Source organism: Pseudorca crassidens, chromosome 14 (genome assembly GCF_039906515.1).
Source record: "Pseudorca crassidens isolate mPseCra1 chromosome 14, mPseCra1.hap1, whole genome shotgun sequence".
Lineage (NCBI taxonomy): Eukaryota > Metazoa > Chordata > Mammalia > Artiodactyla > Delphinidae > Pseudorca > Pseudorca crassidens.
The window spans coordinates 72,619,834-72,643,826 of NC_090309.1; the positions used below are offsets into that span (position 1 = coordinate 72,619,834).

Here is a 23,993-nt window from a genome sequence, read left to right on the forward strand (position 1 = left end):
CTGAAAAAAAGGACTTTCCCCTTCCTCAAAGAGGTAAGGCACCTGAGATGACATGTTTTATCTCTTTGATTCTCCCAGGCTCAGGCCACAGGATCGCCGCAGACGTCGCCCACTCACGGAGGCAGCCGCTCGATGCCCATGCCCGTGCACTCCACCTCCGCTGGCTCCACACCCACCCACTGCCCGCAGGACCCGCTGAGCGGAGTTGGCGGGGACGTGCAGGAGGCCTTCGCCCAGGGTGAGTCCAGGAGCAGAGTATAATGGAGCGCTGAGGGGGTTTGGAAACGTGGACAAGATTCCTACTGAGGTTTTCCCAGTTTCTTTTCTTTTGTGCACTTCGCTTTAAATGATCAGATTTTCACATACAGTAAAAATAAGTCAAGCGCTGACCCCTTCTCATTAGATGGGCTGGTCTGCAACAGAAGGTCTGCAGGCTTTGTACATGTGCGAAGTACAGGCCTCCTGGGCTTCTGTGCTCTTTTTTCTGGGTTGTGGGAAGTGCCTTGTCCTCTGGGCTTTGCCTCCTCCGGAGGAATTGGATGGAAGCATCCCCAAAGTCGGGCACTCGGCCTGGAAAGTCCTTAGAGCAAACAAGAGAAGGAGTGGAACTCTAAACAGGACCTTGCTGAAGCCTCCTTGTCTGTGGAGCTAATGGCCAGCGATGTTATGTGGTTGGGGGAAGACAAGGCAGCTCAGGAAGTCTTCCTGGGGCGGAGACAAGAGCAGGGAGGTGGAGCTGGCGAGTAAGTCCTGCCTGAGCATTTGTTCTAGAATCCACCTCCTTTGATTGTGGCTGAGAAGTATGGAGTTGACAGGGTCCTGCTCTTCAGGTAGAGAAGAGGGAGGAGGACCACAGACAGACCTGGGTACCGGTACTCCTGACGGCCTGGGAGCGGGCAGAGCTGCTCGGCCCATCTCCCCCTAGGAGTTCTGCCCTGAGTCCCAGGGCCCCGCCGACCCAGGCGTTCACTCAGCTCTCTCCCCCCGACCCACCTGGCATCGCCATCTGCTCTGACTGCCCTCAGGTACAAGGAGAGACCTCCGCAATGACCTGCTGGTGGCCGCTGACTCCATCACCAGCACCATGTCATCCCTGGTGAAGGAGCTCCACTCAGGTGACGCCCACAGCGCCCGCCCAGCCTCCCACCTCCCCCTCCGCGCCCTCCTCGCCGCCTCACTGCGTGGTAAAGCGTCTCCCTAATTTCACCACGCGGTCGTCTTGCCTTCCAGGGATGCGCTGGATGCCTTCATCCTGGGAGCCTCTCTCCCACACGTGATCACATAGAGATAATCACACGTTTAGGTTCCTCTTAAGAGTATGCCCTGTGGAGCAAACACAATTCCGACCTTAAAGAAATTCAGCTCAGTTAGGCCCCTTCCTCCCTTAATTTGTCTTCCATCTGTGCTTCCTCCACAGCTGCTCTTTCCTTAGGCCTGCTCAGCTGTCTCGCTCCAGAGCGTTCCTGGATGACTGGAACCGCATCAGCTGCAAAAGCTGCTGGACTTTCTCCCGGCTGCCTTTCTGCTCTCTCCTATTTGATTTGGTTTTGAAACCCTATTCTCTCCTTTTGTCCATGACGAGGCTCTGATTTCACTGGAAGTTCATGACCTGAGTCTGTTGCTTCCTTCGTTCCTCATGTTCAGTCTTATCTATGACTTCTTTCTCAGTCTGTCTGTCTCTTAGCTATTTCAGTGATTTTCCAGAGACCCTTACCTCATGGCATATTTCCCCTTACATAATACCCGGGAAGGAGAGAAAAAATAGAATGCCATTCCCATTATCAGCATGTCTTCAAGAATCCACATGATTACATCAGTTTTGTAGCCGTCAGGTATTTTGCTGATCTTTTTTATGGTGGTCAGATTCCCGTGTTATATATTAAACAAACACATTCCCTTCCTAAGTGCTGTGGGTCACTCATACAGATGGCCCTCTTTTGTGTCTTTCCACCTAATGTAATGCTTTTGGATACCTTGAACTAGCTTAACAAGGTTATTGAATAAAAATATAAAGCAGGTTTTCTGTGGGCTATTCAGACACATGTACTTATTGAAACACAATACATTGAAATCATCTGTGCGTGCGCTTAGGGAAGGCGAGCCTCGTGTACTCCTTCAGACCTTTGTAGGAGAAAGCGTATGCCTTTAGTGTTGTCATGGGACCAGGCCAAGGTCTGGCCCACGGCTTCGCTCTCAGATCTGCTGTTTTCATTTAGAAGAGAATGAGTGTGTGGCCTGTGTTGGTTTTTTCAGTACAGTTAAGATGCCAGTTCTCCTGTTCAGGCAGCATTACAGTAACACTGTCTCCGTTATGGTACCATTTCTCAATCCCTTTTAGAAGCACTGCTCCCCTCCACACACACATAAACAGAAGAGATGACCACCTTTGAGATGACCTCATGGGTGATTAGAAAGTCCCTTCCCTAACATAGCTCCCACAGATGCCAGAAATCCCACTTCTGGAGGGAATTTCTTAGGGGATTTCAGGCATGGAAATTAACCACACTCATGCCTCATGGCCACGTATTAGGTTTTGTGCAAAATGAGTGGTTCATGAGCTCATCACACTAGTTTGGGAGGTGACTAGACATCATTAAACACAAAGCACATAGAGACCAAACAGCTTCATAATAAGTAAGGGTATGGGGATACTCAGCAATGTCTCCTAGTAAGAAAGGATAGTTTTAACAAAACCATGTAATGTATTTGAAAGGTACCTTAGAGATCGCACTGTCCACTCCCCTTACTTTAGAAATGCGGTGAGTGATTATCAGAAAAGAGATTTGCCTAAAGTTACACAGCTTGAAGGGGCAAAGCTGGTCCTAGACCTTAGGTCTGAACATTAAGCGATGCTCTTACCACCACACTGCCCTTATCCCCGCACAGGACAAGGGATCATGTCTGCAATCCCACGAGGGCCCCTTTCACTGATGCTCCACTCTAGGTCCATGGTAGATGTGGACTAGCCCCACACATGGCCCAGTATCTCTATCAAACACAGAGGTAAACTCCCTTTACATGCCAGGCTGCCAGTTTCTCAGTGAGTGGAAGAGCCCAACACCAACATGTGTTTTTTTTAATTTATGTTTTTGGCTGCATTGGGTCTTCATTACTGCACACGGGCTTTCTCTAGCTGTGGCGAGCGGGGGCTACTCTTTGTTGCGGTACGCGGGCTTCTCATGGTGGTGGCTTCTCTTGTTGTGGAGTACAGATTCTAGGAGCACAGACTTCAGCAGTTGTGGTGCACGGGCTCTAGGACGGGCGGGCTTCGGTAGTTGCAGCATGCAGGCTCAGTAGTGTGGCTCGCGGGCTCTAGAGCGCAGGCTCAGTAGTTGTGGCGCACAGGCTTAGTTGCTCCGCAGCATGTAGGATCTTCCTGGACCAGGGCTCGAACCCACGTCCCCTGCATTGGCAGGCGGATTCTTAACCACTGCGTCCCCGGGAAGTCCCCAACCTGTTTTTACCATCACTGTCGAGATTTTCATGAGGATGAGAGTAGGTGCTCAAATTATCTTCCATGTGTTCTGTACGGCGTGGACATGCTGTTTATATCCATAGCTTGCCCTCCTCATCTTTTCTGAAATCTTTTCACAAATGATGGACTCTTAGAGTTGGAAAGGATCTTGGAAGTCATTTCATCCAGTTGCTGCCTGATATAAAAGTCCTCTGTTTGAATATTCCCAGCGAGTTCATTCATGACCAGCTCTCCTCACTGGGAAGTTCTTCCTTATCAGGGAGCCAAAATCTGCCTTTCTATAGCAAACTGATCCTCATTCCACCCTCTAAAGCTGCCCAGATGAGCCCAGCCCCTCCTCTCATGTCAGCCTTTCCAGTGTTTGATGGCAGGTCACGTGGCTCTCCCGCAGCCTCTCCTCTTTAGGCAGCCGTTCACAGTTCCTTCAGCCATTCCTCATGTGACGTGGGTTTCACTTGACCATCCCGTGTGCCCAAGTGTTGCAAGGCCTTGGTTCAAAGTGCGTTTCCAGGGCTGAGCACGTCTCCACATTGCAAGGGGTCTTCCCCCTGACCCCCACTCTACCCCCAGCACGGTGAGCTCTGCCACCGCCCTGAGCAGGCCCCAGGGAAAGTAACCTTAGATGGCATTAGCTTTTTTCCACACAGCCACTTTGCACTGTTCAGTCATTTTAAGTTTGTCATCAGCTAAAACCAGGTTTTTGTATGTTTGTTTTGTTTTGTTTTTAACGAAAGCCAGTGTTCATCTAGGTATTCCCTGCTGTACACTTTTATCATTGTTTTCTTGAACCTGAATGCAAGGTATTAGCCATATACCTTAGTAGATATCATCACCTTAGAGAAGCCAGCAATAGAGCCAGAAGCTGGGTGGGTGACATCAGACTGCACTGCTCTGGGCTCAGGGCTTATGGGGACATGATGCTGGGGCATGGACCACACAGGGTGCAGACTAGGTGATTTCAGCACCCTTGGAGACCTGAAGCCATGAGCTTTTAGCTAGGGTTTCCTCCCAAGCCTCCTAAGCTACTCACTTCTCCCTCCTCCTATGCTTCTACTGTGCCGAAGGGTCACTGGCCTCCTTGGACTTGTTTTCACAGCAGGGGAAGGTGCAGAGGAAGAAGAAGAGAAGGTGCAGAATGGGAAAGACAGAGCTAAAGGCAGCTCCAGGACCCCTAGTCTGAATGGGAGCCAGAGCCCTAGCCCCTGAACGGAATCCCCCCTCCCCTTTGTTTCTGCCTTCCTTCCTGCTGCCACCTTTCCCCAGAGCTTTCAGACCCCCACGGATCCTTCTCCCTACTTTTCCCAACTGACCATCAAGTTTTTCCCTAGAGGTGGTTGTGTCAGTGGATCAACAAAAGCTTCCTGATCTCCTGACACTATGATAGACGGATGGGATACAGGAAGTAGATGCAATTAAAACACCAAATGTGACCCCTTGCCTCAAGGAGTTTGTAATACAGTTAGGAGAGCAAAATTAAGATATGCAAAATAAATAGGAGATAAAAGGAAGTGGCAGGAAAAGTTAGTCATCGAACTTTGAGCGTATGATTATAAATACAAGAAGAGTTTCTGAAAAGGCAGAGATGATTGTGGACAGAAGAGCCAGATGGCTTTGTGGCTTCTCGGAGGAATTAAAAGCAACAGAGAAAGGTATCAGCACGGGACAGTAATGCTTCCTCATTTTATTGTATATAAAACCTTCTTAAAAATAATGTATGTTCAAAAGAGCTGTGCTAACTGATTTCCGTGTATAATCTCATTCAGTCCTCAACGACCTGGTGAGATATGTAATATAATGATATCCCCACTTTACCAATGAGGAAACAGGCGCAGAGAAAGTTAGATCAACTAGCTATTAAGTGGTAAAGATTGGATTTGAGCTGGGTCTTTCTCACTCCAAACTTCATGCTCTTAATCTTCATGTTTCTATGTTACCCTGAACAGATAACACAATTCTCTTTGGACATTTGAGAGTTAGCTGTTATTTCTGTGATGTATTAATATGTCCAGTTGCTGGATTCCTTCAAAATATAAGCTCCACAAGGTGGAGACTTCGGTCTGTTTTGTTCAGGTTGTATCCCCAGTGCCTAGAACAGTGCCTGGCATGTAGTGGGATGTCAGTAGATTCATAAACGTAAGGAAATAAACAGGCTGGTGGGCAGCAGAGCACTTTGTCCGGGAGAGAAGTGGGTGGCTGCCCGGAGGAGGCTGTGGAGCCTGAGGTGGAGCCGGCCCAGCTCTCTCGGGTCCCTGCTAAATGCTCTGCACGTAACACACTCTTCCTGTTTGATTCCACGGCCCCGTGAGGGAAGGCTTCTAGACAGGGCTCAGGGTGGTTAAACAACGTGAGGCCGTAAGTGGCAGAGCCTGGACTCAGCCCAGGTGTCTCTAACACCAGTGCCCATGCTTTAGTCTGAGCCGACTGCGAGACCACGTGAAGGGAGAGAAGTCTTAAGGAAGGGTGGAAAGAAGTGGATACGGGAAAGGGAGTTGTGATGGGAAAGGGGGAGCATCTTGGGAGGGGTGTGTCCGGAGCTTTTGCCCATAGTGGCTGGTGCGGATAAGAGAGTGAGGTCTTTGAAGTTTGTCAGCAAGGACACTGGAATTGCCAAGGAAGAAACGGAGAGAAGAAAAATGTACTCCAGGTGCTGAAATCATCGAGTGAGTCAGAGCAAGGCCTGGGAGAAAGTGGACGATAGCTATGATGAATTGCTGAGAATGAAGTATTTGGCATGGCCGTCAAAAGGTCAGCAGTAGAGGGCAGCGGTGTTTGAAACATCTAGAAATGCGGCAAAGAAATGGAGAGAAGACGGACTTCCGCATACCGATGGGGGACTAGGAATAAGGCAGGAGGGTTGTAGTGCAAGAGGTGAAGAGAAGAGGAGACACACAGAGATAGATTTACGCTTAGGTAAACACATGCTGCAAACACACGCATGCACTCACACACGGTCCCACCAGATCCCGGCGTTCATGTGGAATGTTCTTGGCTGAAGACCTAACAGCTGCTGCTTTGGCCTCTCTTCCCTTATACCCCCCTCCCTTCCCAATAGCTTTTCCCATGGCCTTTCCTCAGTCTGCCCCGCTCCCCCGAAGCACACAGGGGACTGTGCCGTGACCACCTGGGCCTTGCCCTGACCACAGACTGTAGCCTTAGACCTGGTTCAAGTCTGGATGTAGGCTCTGTCTCACACGTGGACTGGGTGTGGCTTCCCTTGTCTGGTACCCGGTGTCCTCAGGGTCCCTCTGTCCTGGCACCTGTGTTGCCCTGTCAACATCTCTTCTTCCTTTGCACCTCTTGCTTTGTACATCTATGTGAAATCTTTTCGTGAGAATGCCTGAATTTCTGTTTCTGTGGCTTTTAGGTGTCATCCCCAAGGGGAAGAGTATTAAAAGTTGGGGTGAGAGATGGGTAGGGTTTAAAAAGGATGTTTGACTCTCAGCATTGTATAAGGTCCTAGGATATGTCCCTGTAGTTAACGTGTGGCCGTTACGTGGGTATAGTTCTAAAACCATGGACGGACGTTCTGATTCTCCACTGTGATCTAGGCGTGAGATCTTACTATAGACTGAGGTAGCCGTAACTACTGTCACCTAGGCATTAGAGGGCAATAAGTATCAACCAGAAAGAGAGAGCAATTTGCTTCTTTGGGGTTGAAATCATGCTGACATAATACAAACACAACTGGGTCAGCACCCTGTCAGGCATAGTCTGCTCAGTGCAAAAACTGTGAGAGCCAAATGGGCACTTTTGAAGAACTCACGACTCAGCCACACTTCCCGACCACATTCACCTCTGCCTTGGCCTCTCCCTCCCTGCCCTGGCTCCCTGTCTGGCTGCACCCTGGGGAATGCTCCTGCTCCGCTGGATTCCCACTTTGCATCCCCTCACCTTGAGGAGTCAGTACTTACAACCAAGACTATATAGATGAAACGCAGGCTAACAGAACTTCCCCCATATTACCTCAGAGCCCTAAATTCGTCTCAGCTGCTCCACGGCCTCATTTTATGTCCCTGTGTCCTTCAGAATCACCTCTCCCAGAACCTGCCCCCACGGTGTTGGAAGCTATAAATCCGGTTTGCACACCTAACGCTAGTGCGTGTCTGGTAGACTGCCAGCAGTGGTCCTTGGTGAGAACAGATACAGGCTTTTGAGGGTCCAGGCGATCGTTCAAGATTTCAGGGTGAACAGGAGTGTGATTTAGCATCCCAAGCAGATACGTCTGCGGGAAGGAACTACTGCTCCTATCATAGTTTAGACCATTTTCACCTTGTTCACTTTCAGAACCACACGGACGGTGCCCCCTGATGTAACTGCTCCTTAGGTTTAAGGCAGATTCCTTTCTGTTTTAGTATTATCGTCCTCCTCCTCCTGAGAGGCACTTGTTTCCATGGCTCTATTAGGTCAGCTGCAGTTGCTGGTTGTAGGTTGGATGACTCACCTCTGTTTTCATACCTGGTCGGGCAAAGTCGACCTACGGGGAGCAAAAGGGGAGAGGCAAGCCCAGGAGCCCATGGGTCAGGGAGGCCCCAGGTGAACATCCGGGTGGCAAAGAGACCCCGACTGTGACCTCAGTGTATCGTTTGTGTCTGTGCTGCACAGGTTAGCGGAGGAGCCGGGACAGAGAGGAAGCGCGGGTGAGTACGGTGTTCTCTGCCCGCCCCACGGCCCCTTTCCCTCCTCCCTTTCCTCGTCACACTTCCCAAGCCAGAGCCACCCCGACACGTGAGATCCAAGTCGGGGTTTCCTTTATAAGCCCAGCTGCTCCTCTTCTCTGCTCAGCCCCGCCAGCATACCGGCTGGGCCGCATTTCCAGGCCCGGACCCGTCCTGCACTGCTGTGGGCCTGGGCCTCGGGCAGGCCTTGGTGTCACCTGTGTTGGGATACAGGTGGCAGACCAGACGCCGCTGGCTGAAACCGGCTCTGGGAGCGGGCGTCAGAGGTCACTCCCGGGGCTGCCGCTGCCTCCTTGCTCCTGATTTCCCCCAGCCACTATCATTTCTCTCTGGGGGTCCAAAGCACAGCCCGCGTGGGATCACACTGACTCTGCCAAGCCGACCAAGTCGTTTCCCATGATGCCTGGCCAAGCTGCACCTTCTCACTTCCTAAAAAAATTGATAGAAGTACAGATTTCCTCACCGGCAAATGCCCATTGCCTTTAGGAATTAGTCTTTCACGCTTTTCCATCTCAGGACCTTAACTTTTATCTAGTTCCAGTTCCAAGGTATTGCAGTTTCGGGGCATGCCCTGCACACTGAAAGGAAGGGACGAAAATGATTGGACAACTAATCAGTTCAAGAGAAGGGTTCTTTCAAGGATAGATGCCTTGGGTGCAGCCTTGACATTTCTCTTTATTTTTCAGTCTTTTCTTCCCTCCGCTCCCCCACCTCTTGTGTTTAAAAGTTAGGCCATCTTCCTCAGTTACAGATCTTCCAGGCAGAAAAGCCAGGGCTGCAGCCCACGATCCAGAAAAGGAACTTTCCCAGGCCCTTCTCAGCAGTATTATCCTGGAGCAACCTCCGGGCTTTTCCTGACACCCCCGCCTTCCCCCGTCTGCACCAACCTGTTGGTTCTGTCCTGCTGGCACTCCAGGACCTGCTGTCTCTGAGCCTCCACTGACTCAGGGATCGTGCAAGCTAAAGATGGGCAGTGTGAGCTGCAGAAATTGTCTCGCTGCCCTGGAAACCACGGACCCTCCAAGGCTGGGGCAGGCTTCTCCCTGAACTCACCGCGCATGCAGACGAGACCCTTCCTGACAGCAGCCACGAGGCAGTCAGGAGCTGACTTGCCCTCGGGGAGCCTGTCAGAGCCCCTCTCCTCGGGGCACACAGGAACTGGGGGACGAGGAGAGGCGTGTCTGCCACCTGGCCCACCACTCTTCGTGCACATGAGGAAACTAAGGCCCACCACCCAGGAGCTCGGTGCCGGAACTGGAATCGGAGCTGGGTCCTCTGCTCCTAGTGCTGTCCTCTGACCCCAGGAGGAATATTGAGAAACTCACCACTAGTGGAGAGTCAAATGGAAAGCCTGCACACTCAGGTGGACCCTTAAGTTCTGCTGTCCTCAGCCACGCGGCTAGGCTTTCTCCCCTTCCACTCAGCGCTTCTCAGCACATCTCTGCCCTTCTCCTCAGTCACGATTCTTCTTCCCATGAAACCGCCACATTCCAAACCTTGCACTGTGAACACAGTTCTTTCTTTCCTGGAAACATTTCCTGATCCTGTGACCTAAGCAAGGACTCCAAAGACTCGAGATACCCCCAGAAAAGAGAATGCCCCCTTCCCTAAAAGGGGCTGTGAGTATTGTCACTCTTGGCATATCCCGAGTTGAAAGGTAAGCGTCCCAGCAGCGCTATCCTTGCACATTGTCTTGTCCCCAGCAGACGTCAGCAGCCTTTGCTCGGAGACTCTTGGCAGTGCCCGGGAGTCACAGTGCGTCTGTCCTGCACAGGCACAGGGGACGTGGAGTGAGCTGGCACCGGCAGGAGGAAGGCGAGGTGTTCCCCCAGAGGCGCATTCCTGTCTGTCTCTCCGCTGCTCACCTGGACCAGGCTTGCAGGCTTCCAGACGTCACCACCCGCTGGGGCGAGGGGAGCCCAGACGGTGGGAAGTGGGAGGGACTGCTGGTGCTGCCTCGGGCACACCCCCCCACCTCGCCCAGTCCTGCATGAACTGGCATCTTCATCACTCCCCTCTGGGCATGGTCTCATCGCTGCAACAGGAATTTACTGGAGGTTGAAAAGGGAAAAGAAACAGCACGAATCTCCTGTGTGTGTGACCTGGTGGAGTTCTTGCTGGCGTCTCGCCAGCACTCGGGGTGTTCCCCAGGATGGGGACACAACTTTCCACCTGGCCTTTGACCTTTAAAAACCAACAGGTTTTCTTCCCTCTATCATGCAGACAGCTTCAGGCCCTGCTCAGTTCTACCAACATTCACACCCTGGCCACGGTGCTAAAAATAGCCTCCTTCCTTTCTCACTGCTTAGGCTTCCGCCCTGTTTGATGCCTGCACTGCAGCCCAGGCGGGAAGCGGGAGCAGGGAGAGAGCTCTACACTGCAGCCCCAACGATTCCCCTCCTTCCCCTCCTTCCCCTGCTCCTTCTCCTCCTCCTTCCCCTGCTCCTTCTCCTCCTCCTTCCCCTCCTTCCCTTCCTTCCCCTCCTTCCCTTCCTTCCCCTCCTTCCCCTCCTTTCCCTCCTTCCCCTCCTCATCCTTCCCCTCCTTCCTCCCCTCCTTCCCCTCCTTCTCCTCCTCCTTCCCCTCCTTTCCCTCCTTCCCCTCCTTCCCCTCCTTCGTCTCCTTCTTGTCCTTCCCCTTCTTCCCCTTCTTCCCCTCCTCCCTCCTCTCCTTCCCCTCCTTCCCCTCCTTCTCCTCCTTCTCCTCCTTCACCTCCTCCTTCCCCTCCTTCCCCCTTCTCCTCCTTCCCCTCCTTCCCCCTTCTCCTCCTTCCCCTCCTCCCTCCCCTCCTCCTTCCCCTCCCTCCCCTCCTCCCTCCCCTCCTCCTTCCCCTCCCTCTCCTCCTCCTTCCCCTCCCTCTCCTCCTCCTTCCCCTCCATCTCCTACTCCTTCTCCTCCTTCCCCTCCTCCTTCCCCTCCCTCTCCTCCCTCCCCTCCTCCTTTGCCTCCCTCTCCTCCTCCTTCCCCTCCCTCCCCTCCTCCTTCCCCTCCTCCTCCTCCTTCCCCTCCTCCTCCTCCTCCTTCTCCTCCTTCCCCTCCTTCCCCTCCTTCCCCTACTCCCTCCCCTCCTCCTTCCCCTCCCTCTCCTCCTCCCTCCCCTCCCTCTCCTCCTCCCTCCCCTCCTCCCTCCCCTCCCTCCCCTCCTCCCTCCCTTCCCTCCCCTCCTCCCTCCCCTTCTCCTTCCCCTCCTCCCCTCCTCCCTCCCCTCCTCCCTCCCCTCCTCCCTCCCCTCCCTCCCCTCCTCCCTCCCCTTCCTCCCCTCCTCCCTCCCCTCCCTCCCTCCCCTCCCTCCCCTCCTCCCTCCCCTCCCTCCCCTCCTCCCTCCCCTCCCTCCCCTCCTCCTTCCCCTCCTCCTTCCCCTCCTCCTTCCCCTCCCTCCCCTCCTCCTTCCCCTCCCTCCCCTCCTCCTTCCCCTCCCTCCCCTCCTCCTTCCCCTCCCTCCCCTCCACCTTCCCCTCCCTCCCCTCCACCTTCCCCTCCCTCCCCTCCCTCCCCTACTCCTTCCCCTCCCTCCCCTCCTCCTTCCCCTCCCTCCCCTCCTCCTTCCCCTCCCTCTCCTCCTCCCTCCCCTCCTCCTTCCCCTCCCTCTCCTCCTCCCTCCCCTCCTCCTTCCCCTCCCCCTCCTCCTCCCTCCCCTCCTCCTTCCCCTCCCTCTCCTCCTCCCTCCCCTCCTCCTTCCCCTCCCTCTCCTCCTTCCCCTCCCTCTCCTACTCCTTCCCCGCCCTCTCCTCCTCCTTCCCCTCCCTCCCCTCCTCCTTCCCCTCCCTCCCCTCCTCCTTCCCCTCCCTCCCCTCCTCCTTCCGCTCCCTCCCCTCCTCCTTCCCCTCCCTCTCCTACTCCTTCCCCGCCCTCTCCTACTCCTTCCCCTCCCTCCCCTCCTCCTTCCCCTCCCTCCCCTCCTCCTTCCGCTCCCTCCCCTCCTCCTTCCCCTCCCTTTCCTCCTCCTTCCCCTCCCTCCCCTCCTCCTTCCCCTCCCTCCCCTCCTCCTTCCCCTCCCTCCCCTCCTCCTTCCCCTCCCTCCCCTCCTCCTTCCCCTCCCTCCCCTCCTCCTTCCCCTCCCTCCCCTCCTCCTTCCCCTCCCTCCCCTCCTCCTCCTCCAGCCAGGGCAGGAGAGTAGCCAGGCCAGGCGCCCTGACCCGTGACCACCAGAGGGAGCACCGTCCAGGTACCGGTGCCTCGGTGGCCTAGCCTCTCCCCTCTCCGGGTTCCATCCTGCTCCCGCACACATGATAATCAATCCCAATTCCCAGTGATTTTCATTTATTTTTTCCTCCTCCCTGGGCTCCAGGATGTTATTTTTAGTAGCAGGACTGCTATAAATATTTATAAAGGGCAGTGACTGGAATGAAGTGAGAGGCTCCACAGCTGGCTCTCGCATCACCCCCAACACACACGCCCCTGCAGACCCCTGCCCGCTATCTGTGCAGAGGCCGTGGGCTCACCCCATGGCCGTGCTCGGAGAGTCACGCGGAAGCCTCGTGAGGGAGCAGTCAGGGTGAAAAAGCGGGATGGGGCGCTCTCCATCCTTCTCTCCATGCACCCGCCTCCCTCGGTGACTCCCGTTTCTGAAGGCGGTCAAGGCTCCTGCATGGGGGACGGTGCCTGGCCCCACGTTGTCTTAAGACGAGGCATGAGGGTCAGGCGCAGCTTGGAACACTCCAGATGTACGGGTGCAGGAAGGAGAATGGGAGCCAGGGAGCTGGTTTCCCCCAAGGTGTAAAAAAGAACGCTCTCCCTCTGGGCCTCAGGAGAAGCCCCCGCACCTGGGGGAGAGCCTGCCGCCCGCAGCGGCTCCCACACTGCCTGCCGAGCCCACACTGCCCAGCAGTGAGCTGAGGCCCCGGGGAGGCCGCAGCGGCTCTGGTGAAAGAGAAACCGCATGTTTCTCTGGTGTAAAAGTGCTCCCCCGCGCTCAGGAAACGGGGATCCCAGCTTGCCTGGAGGGCCAGCAGGGGCAAGGGGGAAGTAAGCAAACGGAAAGTTTTGGGGGGACACTTAGTGCCAACCAATGGGGAGATCAGGTGGGGAAGGGCTGGGCCGGGGCCTCACAGATGACGCTGTTGGGTGACGGCTTCCCCCACAGCCCTGACTTCTCACTTTGTAGGCTGTGCCCCTGAGGACAGGGCAGAATCCCCGCCTTCTGGTTCCTCCCATGAACTGCTTTCTTCTTAAAGGGCAGAAAGATTCAAACGAACGGTCAGATTAAAAGCACCAGTGGCTTCAAAGCAGCCAGGTGCTCGGGCCAGCTGAGGTGCATGTGCGAATGTCCCCTGGGCCCTGCCTGGCCCCGCGGGGCTGACTCTCTGCTGGCCTTTGCCAATCAACGTCTTCAAACACAGGAGAGGCTCCAAACTCCCAGCCTCCCACTTTTACCAGCACCTAAGGGTGGTAAGGGGACTGGAGAGAGCCACAGGGACGACTCAGGTGCCGGGTGGTCCATTTTTTAAATAAATTCTCTGCAGTTGATTTCTTTTCGAGCTAGAATATTTACCAGCATCTCAGGCCCCTGAGGTGCCTCCTGACTGCTTTGCATCTGCTTTAGAATGCAAACCCATGTCAAAAGCTTGAAGCTGGGTCCCTTTCCTCAACCCTGACCCGGAATGGGACACAGGTGGTCATCCTGTAGTGGGCGCTCACTTCTTAATTGCTGTGTGACCATTCAGGAGCCAGTCTACTTTAACCTAGCAGAGGATCTTTTGAGAGAACTGACATACACTGTCAGCATCGTGGGCCCCGTGGGCTGGTGCCGATTTGTAGCTGTGAAGACCCCTGGAGAGGTCCCAGATGCATCCTGGGTCTTGAGGGAGTCGAGGCCCCACCAAGCTCAGGTTCGTAAATCCCGGGCATGCTGAGGTTCCATTTATTGTCACAGCCCTCTCCTCTGCCGGGTGTGCTTTCTCTACCAGCGGCCTCCCCCTCTTCTGCATTGCTTACGCCCTGCTCCTGTAGCCCGTGACAGCTTCGGAAAGGTACAGTTGCTATGGCAATGCCTGGAGCCATCTGAATTCCTGCTGCACCTTCTGGAAGAAAAGGGCATGTGAGGAGCCATGCGGTAGATTCCAAACCTAGCCTTCCTTAGCCTCCTCTGGGAAGGGGTCAGGGGTCAGGTGACTGCCACAGGTGGAGTGGGGGAGGTAGGTAGCCCACCTTCCTTGGGCAGATATTCCATCGCAGCAAGCCACATGCACCTGGACAGGTTCTCCGTGTGTGGTTCAGAAAACCCAGTGAGGTCTCCTCCCAGGGCCTCTTAGGTGGAAGAGGCAATGCCAGTGGTTTTCAAACTGAGAATCAGTATCCCCTGGGGGGCTTCTTAAAATATGGAGAGCTGGGTCCCACCCCCAGAGTACCTGATTCAGGTGCTCTGGGGCGGAGCTGGAGAATTTGCAGTTTGAACAGTCTCCTGGGGGGTGGTGGTGCTGTAGGTCTGAAGAGCACACTGTGAGGCCCACTGTGCTGCACATTCAGGAGGAGAAAAGCATCCACGCCAGTACAAGAAGCCACCGCCGGTCAGGTGGGAGAAGGCCAGCATCCACTGTCTGCTCCAGAGGGAGGAGCGGCTTCCCGTTCCAGGAGGGCTCTGCAGTCGCATCTCTCGGCCAGGATCCCCAGGGGACCGGTGATCCTAGACCGTTTCTTTTTGGTCCCCACCAATCAATAAACAAAGATCTTCCCCTAGAATGACGGTGGGGGCAGCATCACAGGCGAGGCCTTGAACTTGCAGAAGACCAACCTCACAGGCATAGTGGCTGAGTGGGTCCTGCACAGTCTAGAATCTTAGCGGTCAGGGAGACCAATGACCTGCCTGGCTCGGGAGGGAGGGAGAAGAGGGGAGAAGGGGTGTTGCTGGCACTCAGCCCCTGCAGTTGGCACTTTTACACCAAGATGCCTTCCCCAGAATGCAAATACCATATGCTCCACTAAACGATATTCAGGCCCCAGCTGGGCGGCTTACCTTCGGCCTACCTGGAGCTCCCACTGCCTGGGGTATTGTTCTAAGAGAGAAAGTCATGAGAAGAGGACCTGATAGATGTTGCAGCCCCTCCCGGTTACAAACAGATGCCAACGATTCTGACACCTTCTCTGCACACTTAACCCCGCCTGGAAAACCAGGGCTCTAAGCGCTGGGCTTGGTGACTCTCCCACCGGGTGTGTCTGCAAACAGGTGGCGTGTGCTGACGCCATCTGCCTCCTGCCTCCCACCCCACGGGGGGGACAGCTGGGGTAGGGCCAGGCATGACATCAAATGGGTTTACCAATTCCAGAAAGCACTATTAGTTTCCCAGCTCTGTGAAGGTTTGGGTGGGTGTGACTGCTTTCATTTATAACACGTAGAATCCTTAAGGGAGGCCACGAGGAGAGCTGGGACTTGCTGGGGAGGGGGTCCTTTGAAGAGGCAGACACCAGATAGCCACGCTTGGTTTTCTGAGGTAAGTGGAGCCTAGCACTGCTAGAGGTAGAGGTTAGGAAGGGACATGTAGCCTAGCATGGGACTATTATTCAAGAAGATACTTGATATGCACTGTGTGCCGGCCACCAGGCCCCCTCCTCCGGTCCTCAGGCCTCACTGAATGCAGGACCTTAACGTGTAAGGTTGAAGCCCTGTCTGAGGGCATAACTAGGGGGTGGGGGGTGGGCTTGGAGGGACTGCACTGCCCTCTGAAGCCCATCAGCCTCAGGACAGTGGGTCCAGCTGAGGCCACCGCAGGGAGGAAGGGAAATGGTCACTTAGAAATGTTGATCTTTGGGCCTGTGAATGGAGTGGAGACGGGGAAAAGGGTGTCCCCACGAATTTAAAGGTCATGACTAATAACCTCACAGCTCCTGGGGCCCAGGCACACTACCATTGAATAAGGAGTTATCGTTCATAATCAGTTATAGCCTGAATCCTCTGCAGCCCCAGCAAGTGTCCTCAGACACACTTCACCCAACTTGGGTGAGGGGCGCAGTGAGTCCTCAGCACATGCGCACGGGAGTGTACACACACGCGCACACACACTCGCACCTGGGGGGCCCTCTGGCTTGTGAGGTTTAGGTGTCAGGTACTGCGGTTTTCCCTGAGGAGAGCAAAGCCTTAGACTCGGCACCTGACTTGGGGCCGGGAGAGCGTCTACACAGCAGGCCTCAGGATCAGCTGCACACACTGGGCTTTTCATTCGGGTCCCAGCTTACAGGTCACGCCTTCACCACCACGCCTGGTCCAAGGCCTCAGTCACTTGGTCTCCTTCCCTCCCCACAGAGATGGTATCCTTGTCCACCAGGCACTCAGCCCCTCACTGAGGAAGAATTCAGTCTGGGTCCTGAATTTAAAAGCCTCTAGAAATTCTCCCCACATCTCCTCAGAATCCCAGGCCTTGTGGCCAGGCCCCTCCAGGCTCCCTCAGAAAGCAGGCCTTGCAGCTCCTCCTGCCTCTACAAAGCCTGATGGCCACTGGGGGGCGACAGGCCATGTGGCTCTGGTTCACCTCATCAACTACCTGAGGAACTCTGCCCTCTTTGGGGCTCCCCTGATGGGGTTGGTCTTTTAGAAGAAAGAACATGCCCCAGGGCTGCTGGAAGAGCAGCTCTGGGAAGGGGCAACAGCTGGGTACAGATGTTGCTTGGGAGGGAGACTTGGTGGGGGCCAGACAGCCAGCCTGAGTGCCCCTCTGGGCCAGCGTCTTGGGATGGGAGGACTCCAGGTTTGGGATCCTCTGTAGGTCCCCCTGTTCCCTTGACTGCGGGTCAGTATTTGTCCTATTTTCCTCATTGCCTTGGCCACCATTCTGGGGTCACCCTTGTGGCCAGCCTATCCTGGGGGACCAGAGCCCGGCCATCAGAGGAGGGGAACAGAGGATGGGAAATACGGGAGCAGCAGGGTGATGTGAGGGCTGAAGGACCAAGGGAGGAGAGCGCAAGAGGAAGAAAAGGATGGAAGAGCGGCAGAGCCCAAGGTGAGGGGGAACGTTTCACAGTGAGATACAGGGGACTGGACTGCAGGCTGAGACAGGAAAAACCAGGATGGAGGAAGTGAGGAGAGGCCGGTGAAAGAGAGGCTGGGAAGAGGCAGGGTAGGGTGGATTCGCCTGCCCCGGAGCACTAGGCGAAGGGCATCTCGTTCCTTTTCCCTGGCTCGCTAGCCCCACATTTTACCCTAACTATCCCCACTGGCTTTCCACCCCATTCCGATGAACTCAGGCTGGGGACAGGGCTGCCTGTGCCTCCCTGGGACCTCTACCCCTAGCACCGCCCCTGCCCCGGGCGCAGGCCTTGGCCTCCCACCCCCACCCCAAGGCAGAGGCCTTATCTCCCCACCCCTCCCTCCACCCCACATCCCACCCTGACCCCAGCCCATTTATGGAGCCTCCGAGGGGGCTGATGGAATTTCCCTGGGGCTTGTCTGGTTCAAGGAGTCGCTTATCTTCCCGCCTTCAGCCATCACTGGAGAGTGGAGGGGAGTTAGACTGGGGTCACTGGGAGGCCTCTGGAGCCAAACTTTGCAAACCGTGGGGTTTAATGCCAGGGTGGAGCTGGGAGAGGCCCATGTTTAACATTTCTGTTTACCGAGGCCGACCCTGACCTGCCCGTGGCCCACCTCCCCCAGCTCCTAACTGGTCTTTTCCTGCCCCCGTTTTATGATGGAGATTGGGTCTTTCTTCCCCTGCATATGCTTTCCTGGGAGGCAGCTCCCTGGACAAGGTCACCATCTAGATGTGTTGTAGACACAGAGCTACCCTCACAAAGGTCTTTTGGCTTGGTCCACCCAGGAACACCTGAGACAGGAACTCCAGCAGAGACCTGGAGGGGCCCCTGTCTGGAGAGCACTGTCCAGGCCCTGTGAAGAGGAACCAAGGAAATGCAACTCTGCCTTGAGAAACCAGCCAACGGAGTGACTTAAAGACATCTAGGAGGGGGCCTCCCTGGTGGCGCAGTGGTTGAGAGTCCGCCAGCCGATGCAGGGGACACGGGTTCGTGCCCCGGTCCAGGAAGATCCCACATGCCGCGGAGCGGCTGGGCCCGTGAGCCATGGCCGCTGAGCCTGCGCGTCCGGAGCCTATGCTCCGCAACGGGAGAGGCCACAACAGTGAGAGGCCTGCGTACCGCAAAAAAAAAAAAAAAAAAAAAAAAGACATCTAGGAGGGAGTTAGTGAAGGAAAATACTAGAACAGAGAAAACAAGATAATTACACATAATCAGCTGTAGCCGTTGTGTTAGATGAATGAACGTCTAGCTTACTGATGCTGCTGGGTGATGAGAACCAGGTGGGCTTCCTCAAGAGGGCTTCGCTCTAAAAGGAAGGGAACGAGCATATATTAAGTACCTGCTGTGTGCCAGGTGTGTTCGCATATGTGATCTTTAGTGTCATCGCCCAACCAAGCGGTGATGTAAGTTCATCAATTCAGAGGACGAAGACTCTGAGAGGTCAAGTAACTTGCCCCAGATCACACAGCCGGGAAGTGACGAGCCCATCCATCTGCTTGACTGTGATGCGACTCCACTTCCCACCATGTCAGACTGCTGAAATGGCAGAATTTCAGCAAAGTTTCAAGGAAGAGGAAGAACATCCCAAGTTTGGGAAAGGAGGAGCAGGGAGATGGCTCAGACAAGGGAAGGGGAGTGTTGAGTCAGTTGCCTTAACTAGAGCCTGATGTGCCTGCTTTGAAAACCACAGTGGAGAAATCATTGCCCAGATTTGCTGATATTTAAGGCAAAGATTCTTAACCAAGAGAGTGGCTCTAATTCCTAGTGCCACCTCCACCTCTGGGCATACCCTTCTCCTGTGCTCCCTAGTCAATGCAAACGGAACCTCTACCTGCCCCAGACGGTTTCGTTAGTTTTCCCCTAACTACAGGCTCTATGAGACCAAATCCAGCAGGAAGAGAAGGAAGGGACAATGGCATGAGCCAGCGCCTGTGTGTCTCGCACCCATGCCGTTCTGGGCACATCGACGACTTTCCCTAAAAGGTACGGCTGGCACCATCACCCCCTGTCCACAGATGAGACAGCTGGAACAAGAGAAGCATTTTGCCAGGGACACAGGGGTGGCAAGTGGCAGGGACTGGAATCCACGCAAGCCGTCTCCAGAGGCACCTCCTAAGCCCCATGTTCTGCCTCCAGGGCCAGCAGACATTGACTGAGCGAGTTCTGCGCCTGGCGCTGCGCCTTCCACGTGTCATCTCATGCACGCAGGGAAGGAAGAGGCGGAGTCTCAGCCTTGGGTTCAGCCGGGTGGCCTTTCACTAGGCCCACCCTGCAGTCGGCGAGTAATGTCCGGGGCACCTCCATTTTCACCCTGACTTTGCAGGACAGGATTGGAAGGCCCCCTATCCACCTGTCACATTCAGCTCTGACCAGGCCTCCCACTAAGGGAGCAAGAGCCCCAGTGGCAGAACCGCCCGGCCCCCCATCCCCTCTATGGGGAGGGACATCAACAAGAACGTAATCGTTAGCCCCACAGAGACACTGTGACGTTGCCACTGCTACTCAAAGGTTAGGGCAAGTTGGAGAGCTTTAGAGTGTGAACAAGCCATCTTGACGACGCCAAGGAAACCGAATGGTCCGGGGCCACACAGGAAGGTGATGGAGGAGCTCTTGGGGGATATGCTGGTCCTTCCAGGCTCCCTTGTGTTAATATGCACCCAGGGAACTGGCCCCGCTGTTTAGGATCATCCTGAACGTTTGGACAGGGTGTTTAAGGACGCTCCTCCATGAGAACAGACCAATCACTCCACACCTCGCTTTACAACCTGGTCGGAGGTGAACCCTTGAGCACTCACCCCGCCCTCCCTGCCTAAGCCGTGTCCCAGAGCATATGCTCATTAACTGCCAAGGATGCTTCTGTCTGCTCACCAGGCTCTTCCACCCGTGAGACAGAGGGTCCCCTCCACACACGATATCGACCTTCGGAGAGGAAGGTCTGCCTGGAGCCATGGCCTCCGGTGATTACAGCGGGGATCCCCTCCTCTCTGCTGCTTTTAAGAATCTTGCAAGATTAGAGGGATAAATAGGTACTTGTTGCATTAAAATAGAGTTCCTAATTTGCCATCCACACTTAGTCATGTGTGCAAAGTGTTGTCTCTGCCCTCAAGAGGCTACAGCCCAAAGTAGGAGGGTGTATATGGAGAAAAGGCAAAGTGATGCTTGTGAATTACCAAACACAGGGTACAGAAAAGTGCTAAGGGAATCAGAGAAGGAGGAAGAGTTTCACCATAGGTAAATAAAATGATACCCAGATATGAAATAACAGAAGCAACATACCTGTCTCCTATTACACGAACTCATTCCTTCACTGGCTCACACACAGCCTGTCCAAGGCTGCTTTTCGATGGAGTTCCAGTGAGTTCTTTTACTGTTTCCTACGCTTGTAAGATCTTCAGTGTGCCTGGTCTGCCCCGTTAGCGTCTTTGTTTTTAAAAAACACATACTAAACACTATTTTTGAAGCAAAACCTTCCTCCTGGGATACAACTTTCCTTCACTGGCCCCTGCTTTTGAAGTCGCGCATACCCTGCTCCGAGCCAGCGCACCTCCTCTGAGGTCTCTTTCAGGCTGGAGGCCTGTTGGGTATCAGTGTGCTTCGCCTGTTTTCAATTAAACCCCTCAAGCTGAAGCGGAGTAAATGGCTTTAGCAAGTTGATTTTCCAAAGGGTCAATCTTATTTTTGAACCAACGTGTCAAAACAAAACCAACTCAACCTACAACACACGCAAAGCAAATAAATACATCTGTTTGCCGATTTACCCTAAAAATTACTAGGGCAAAGGGAGATGCAGAGGGCACACAGGGCTTCCGGGGAGGGGAGGGGGATCTCTTTCAGTTTCCCCCGCCGTGGTGGGGGAGTCAAAGAAATGGCAGCACAAACCGGTGTCCTGGCCTTAGCGTGCTCAAGACTGGACTCAGGCCTGGAGGGTTCCTGCCTCTTCCCCTGCTTGGGCCCAGGATCGGGCCGGGCTGATGAGAAAGCACCCACTTGGCCTGCGGTCGCCTGCCCCCCTCATCCTTGCCCACTATAGACGCTGGGCCAGGAGGGGTCTCTGGCCCCCGTGGACATGGGCATCAGAGGCTGGGAAGGGGAACGCTCCTTCCTCAGCCCCACAGCTGAGGGGCTGACACCTCTTGGGGCGGGGGTTAGCGGGTGACCCACACTGCCACTGCCACTTGCGCCTGCCCCGATCTCACCTGCCCGCTTGGCCCTCTGGGGAAGGAGCGCTCTGAGGAGCACAACGCCAGTGGCTGAGGCCTTATCATCTGGACTAAAGAGGCAGACGCTCTGCTTGCTGTTTGGGGACCAAATTGGAGGGTATAACAGAGGGTGGCTTAAAGACATTTTCTTTGGCCCAGAAGGTATTTTTAAAACAATTTAGTGGGTTGCAAATGGTGAAATATCAGAAGATTTCGTAGAAAATCCAGATTTACAGCTTCTCTGGGAAAGCTAGACTATCTGGCTGTACTGATCCCACGATTCCCCCGTGGCAACAGGCCTGCTAAAGACCCGCTGAAGGCTCTCAGACACCCTCCTCTCATCGCCAGGCCTGTGTGTCCTGGGGCGCTGCTCTGGGGGCCGCCGAGGGCACGGAACTGTCGGGCTCTATCTTGCTCGAAGGGGTGTCCCTGCATCCTCCGAAGCCCCAGCCAGAGAACTCCCACCCCAGCCCTCCACCATTCCCAAGCAGCAGCCCACAGGGAGCCTCTCTCTGACTCTGAGGGTGTGTATGGGAAAAAAGGCAACAATGCAAAGTGATGCTCGTGAACTACCAAACACAGAGTACAGGAAAGGGCTCAGGAATCGGAGAAGGAAGAAGAGTTCAACCAGAGGTAAATAAAATGACACCCCAAAATTAACAGAAACAACATACTGTCTCTTCTTACATAAACTCCCTCCTTCACTGGCTCTCATACAGAATGTCCAAGGCTGCTTTGAGACGGAGTTCCAGTGAGTTCTCTTACTGTTTCCTATGCTTGTAAAGTGTTGAATATGCCTGGTCTGCTCCGTTCACATCTTTGTTGTTAGAAAACACATACTAAAAGCTATTTTTGAAGCAAAACCTAAAATCATTTGTACTTTGCTGCTCCTTTCTAGAGTGTGACCTCAGACAGGTCACGCCTTTTTCTCTGCATCTACAAAATGAGAAGATAATTCTAACTTGCATGTTGTTTATAAAGATTATATTGAAACACGTGAGACACCTGGAACGGTGCTCAGCATGTAGCAAACGGTCAACAGCTGTTCCTCTCCTTCCTTCCTCTGACACCGCAGGTGCTGCCCTTTCAGGCCCCTCGGCCTCTGGGAGGGGCTCCTGAACCCCCTAGGCCAGGCCCTCCTGGACTCACAGGTGAGAGGCTGCAGTGATGGAGATGTAGGAACCTGGTGCTGCCAGGACCTAAGCCCCACACCCAATGCCAGGTGGCTCAGAGTCACCCCAGGGAGTCTCCCCGGGGCTGGCGAGAGCTGCTCAGGCCTGGGGCACTGATTTATCTCCCCTGCACAGACACATGAAACGCCACCTTCAGAGGTCAGAGGATGGGTCCGGAGCGCCAAGCCAAACCTCTAAACCCTGTGGCAGCCTACATCACAGAAAAAAAACTTCTGGGGGTGAGAGCTGACTCAGGAGTGCCAGGTAAGGACCAAGACAGGCTGGGGAGGGCCACCTTACAGACCTCACCCCCACCATCAAGTACACCCCTCCCCGGGAGCTAACTGCCCCTCAGCAGGTGAGGCAGTTTTTTCAAGACTCTGAAACACCAAGGTTTAGCCCAGCCTTTTCTCCCGGGGCAAAAAGGCTGGTTCGCCCTGGATGAAAGAGAGCCCTCTCTGAAGAACTTAGCCTTCACCGGCGATGCCGGGCTCTGCACCGCTACATTGAGACTAAGGGAGGGTTCTCTACAGACCAAGAAGAATCTGCTTCATTCATTCACTTACCAAATATTTGTTGAGCAACTACTATGGGCCACACATATTCCAGGCCCTGGTGATATAGTAAAGAAGGAGACAGGGTGCCCACGCTCAGGAAGTTTACATTTTAGTGCAGGAGACAGACAACAGTTGTGTGAGGGTGGGTGGTAAATGCTCAGGGGGGAGAAGCATGGTGAAAGTTGAGAGAGTGAGTCATGGGGAGAGGTCATGCATGAGCTCTTCAGGGTGTAGGTCCCTGCCCCTACTTTTTAGGTGAACAAAGAGAAAACACACACTGACATTTGGCAGGAAATTCCCCCAGTAGGTCTCCAGTTGAGAACAGACTCTCTTGTCCTCGCTGTTTATGACTCTCTGGATCATGTCCCACCATTGCCAGCCACCTGGGCCAGACTCTCCCAGCAACTAGTCCAGCCTCAGACTTACCTTCCTGCCTCGTTTTCCCTCCTTCTTCTCTCTGCATTCCACCCCTGGGTCCTGGACTCCAGGCCTTTGTTGCACACCCCAGTGGTTTTTTGTTTGTGTATTTGTTTTGCCGGTCCTTCTTTGACCACCTTCTCCTGTGACAAAGTTTACAGTCCCCCCATCATAGCCAGTCCCAGAGGATGACTTTCTATCTGCAGCAAAAAAAAAAAAAAAAGAATATTCTGGAAGTTACACACTTTCCAGAGCTTTCCTCCACCCTGACTATACAGGAGGCCAGGGAGCCCATCTTGGCTGCCCCAAGGTATCCCCCAAACCACCTCCAAACTCCTTCTACTCCTCTCTGACTTCCCCACCTTCACAAGGGAGTCTTCTGAAATGAGATCAAGTTAACTTCAGTCTGTGCTCTTTGGCAGAGTGGCCCTGCAGCCACTGCACTCAGTGCTATACTTCCTCAAAACTCCCGCTCCTCTCCCGAGCACCAGCCACTTCTCATTTATTGCCACAAGGGAGTTCTAAAATTTGACATGTGT

The 23,993-nt window shown here is 54.3% G+C and overlaps 1 protein-coding gene across 14 annotated transcripts in view; it reads left to right on the top strand.

Annotated features, from left to right (window-relative positions):
• The window catches only part of DTNB (dystrobrevin beta), a 255,173-nt gene extending 232,482 nt beyond the window's left edge, over positions 1-22,691 (top strand). For 5 of the 14 annotated variants that reach the window (XM_067703517.1, XM_067703515.1, XM_067703518.1 and 2 more), the window contains 3 exons: positions 79-238; positions 1,026-1,115; positions 1,418-2,018. In XM_067703517.1, the coding sequence (XP_067559618.1) occupies positions 79-238; positions 1,026-1,115; positions 1,418-1,551 (384 nt within the window). In that variant the 3' untranslated portion in view covers positions 1,552-2,018. Of the gene's footprint in view, positions 1-78; positions 239-1,025; positions 1,116-1,417; positions 2,019-8,077; positions 8,113-8,837; positions 8,857-8,896; positions 10,068-10,460; positions 10,720-17,894 lie in introns of those variants that run through there. The other 9 variants (XM_067703523.1, XM_067703520.1, XM_067703522.1 and 6 more) reach the window with 9 other exon arrangements.
• Positions 22,692-23,993: the final 1,302 nt, after the last annotated feature.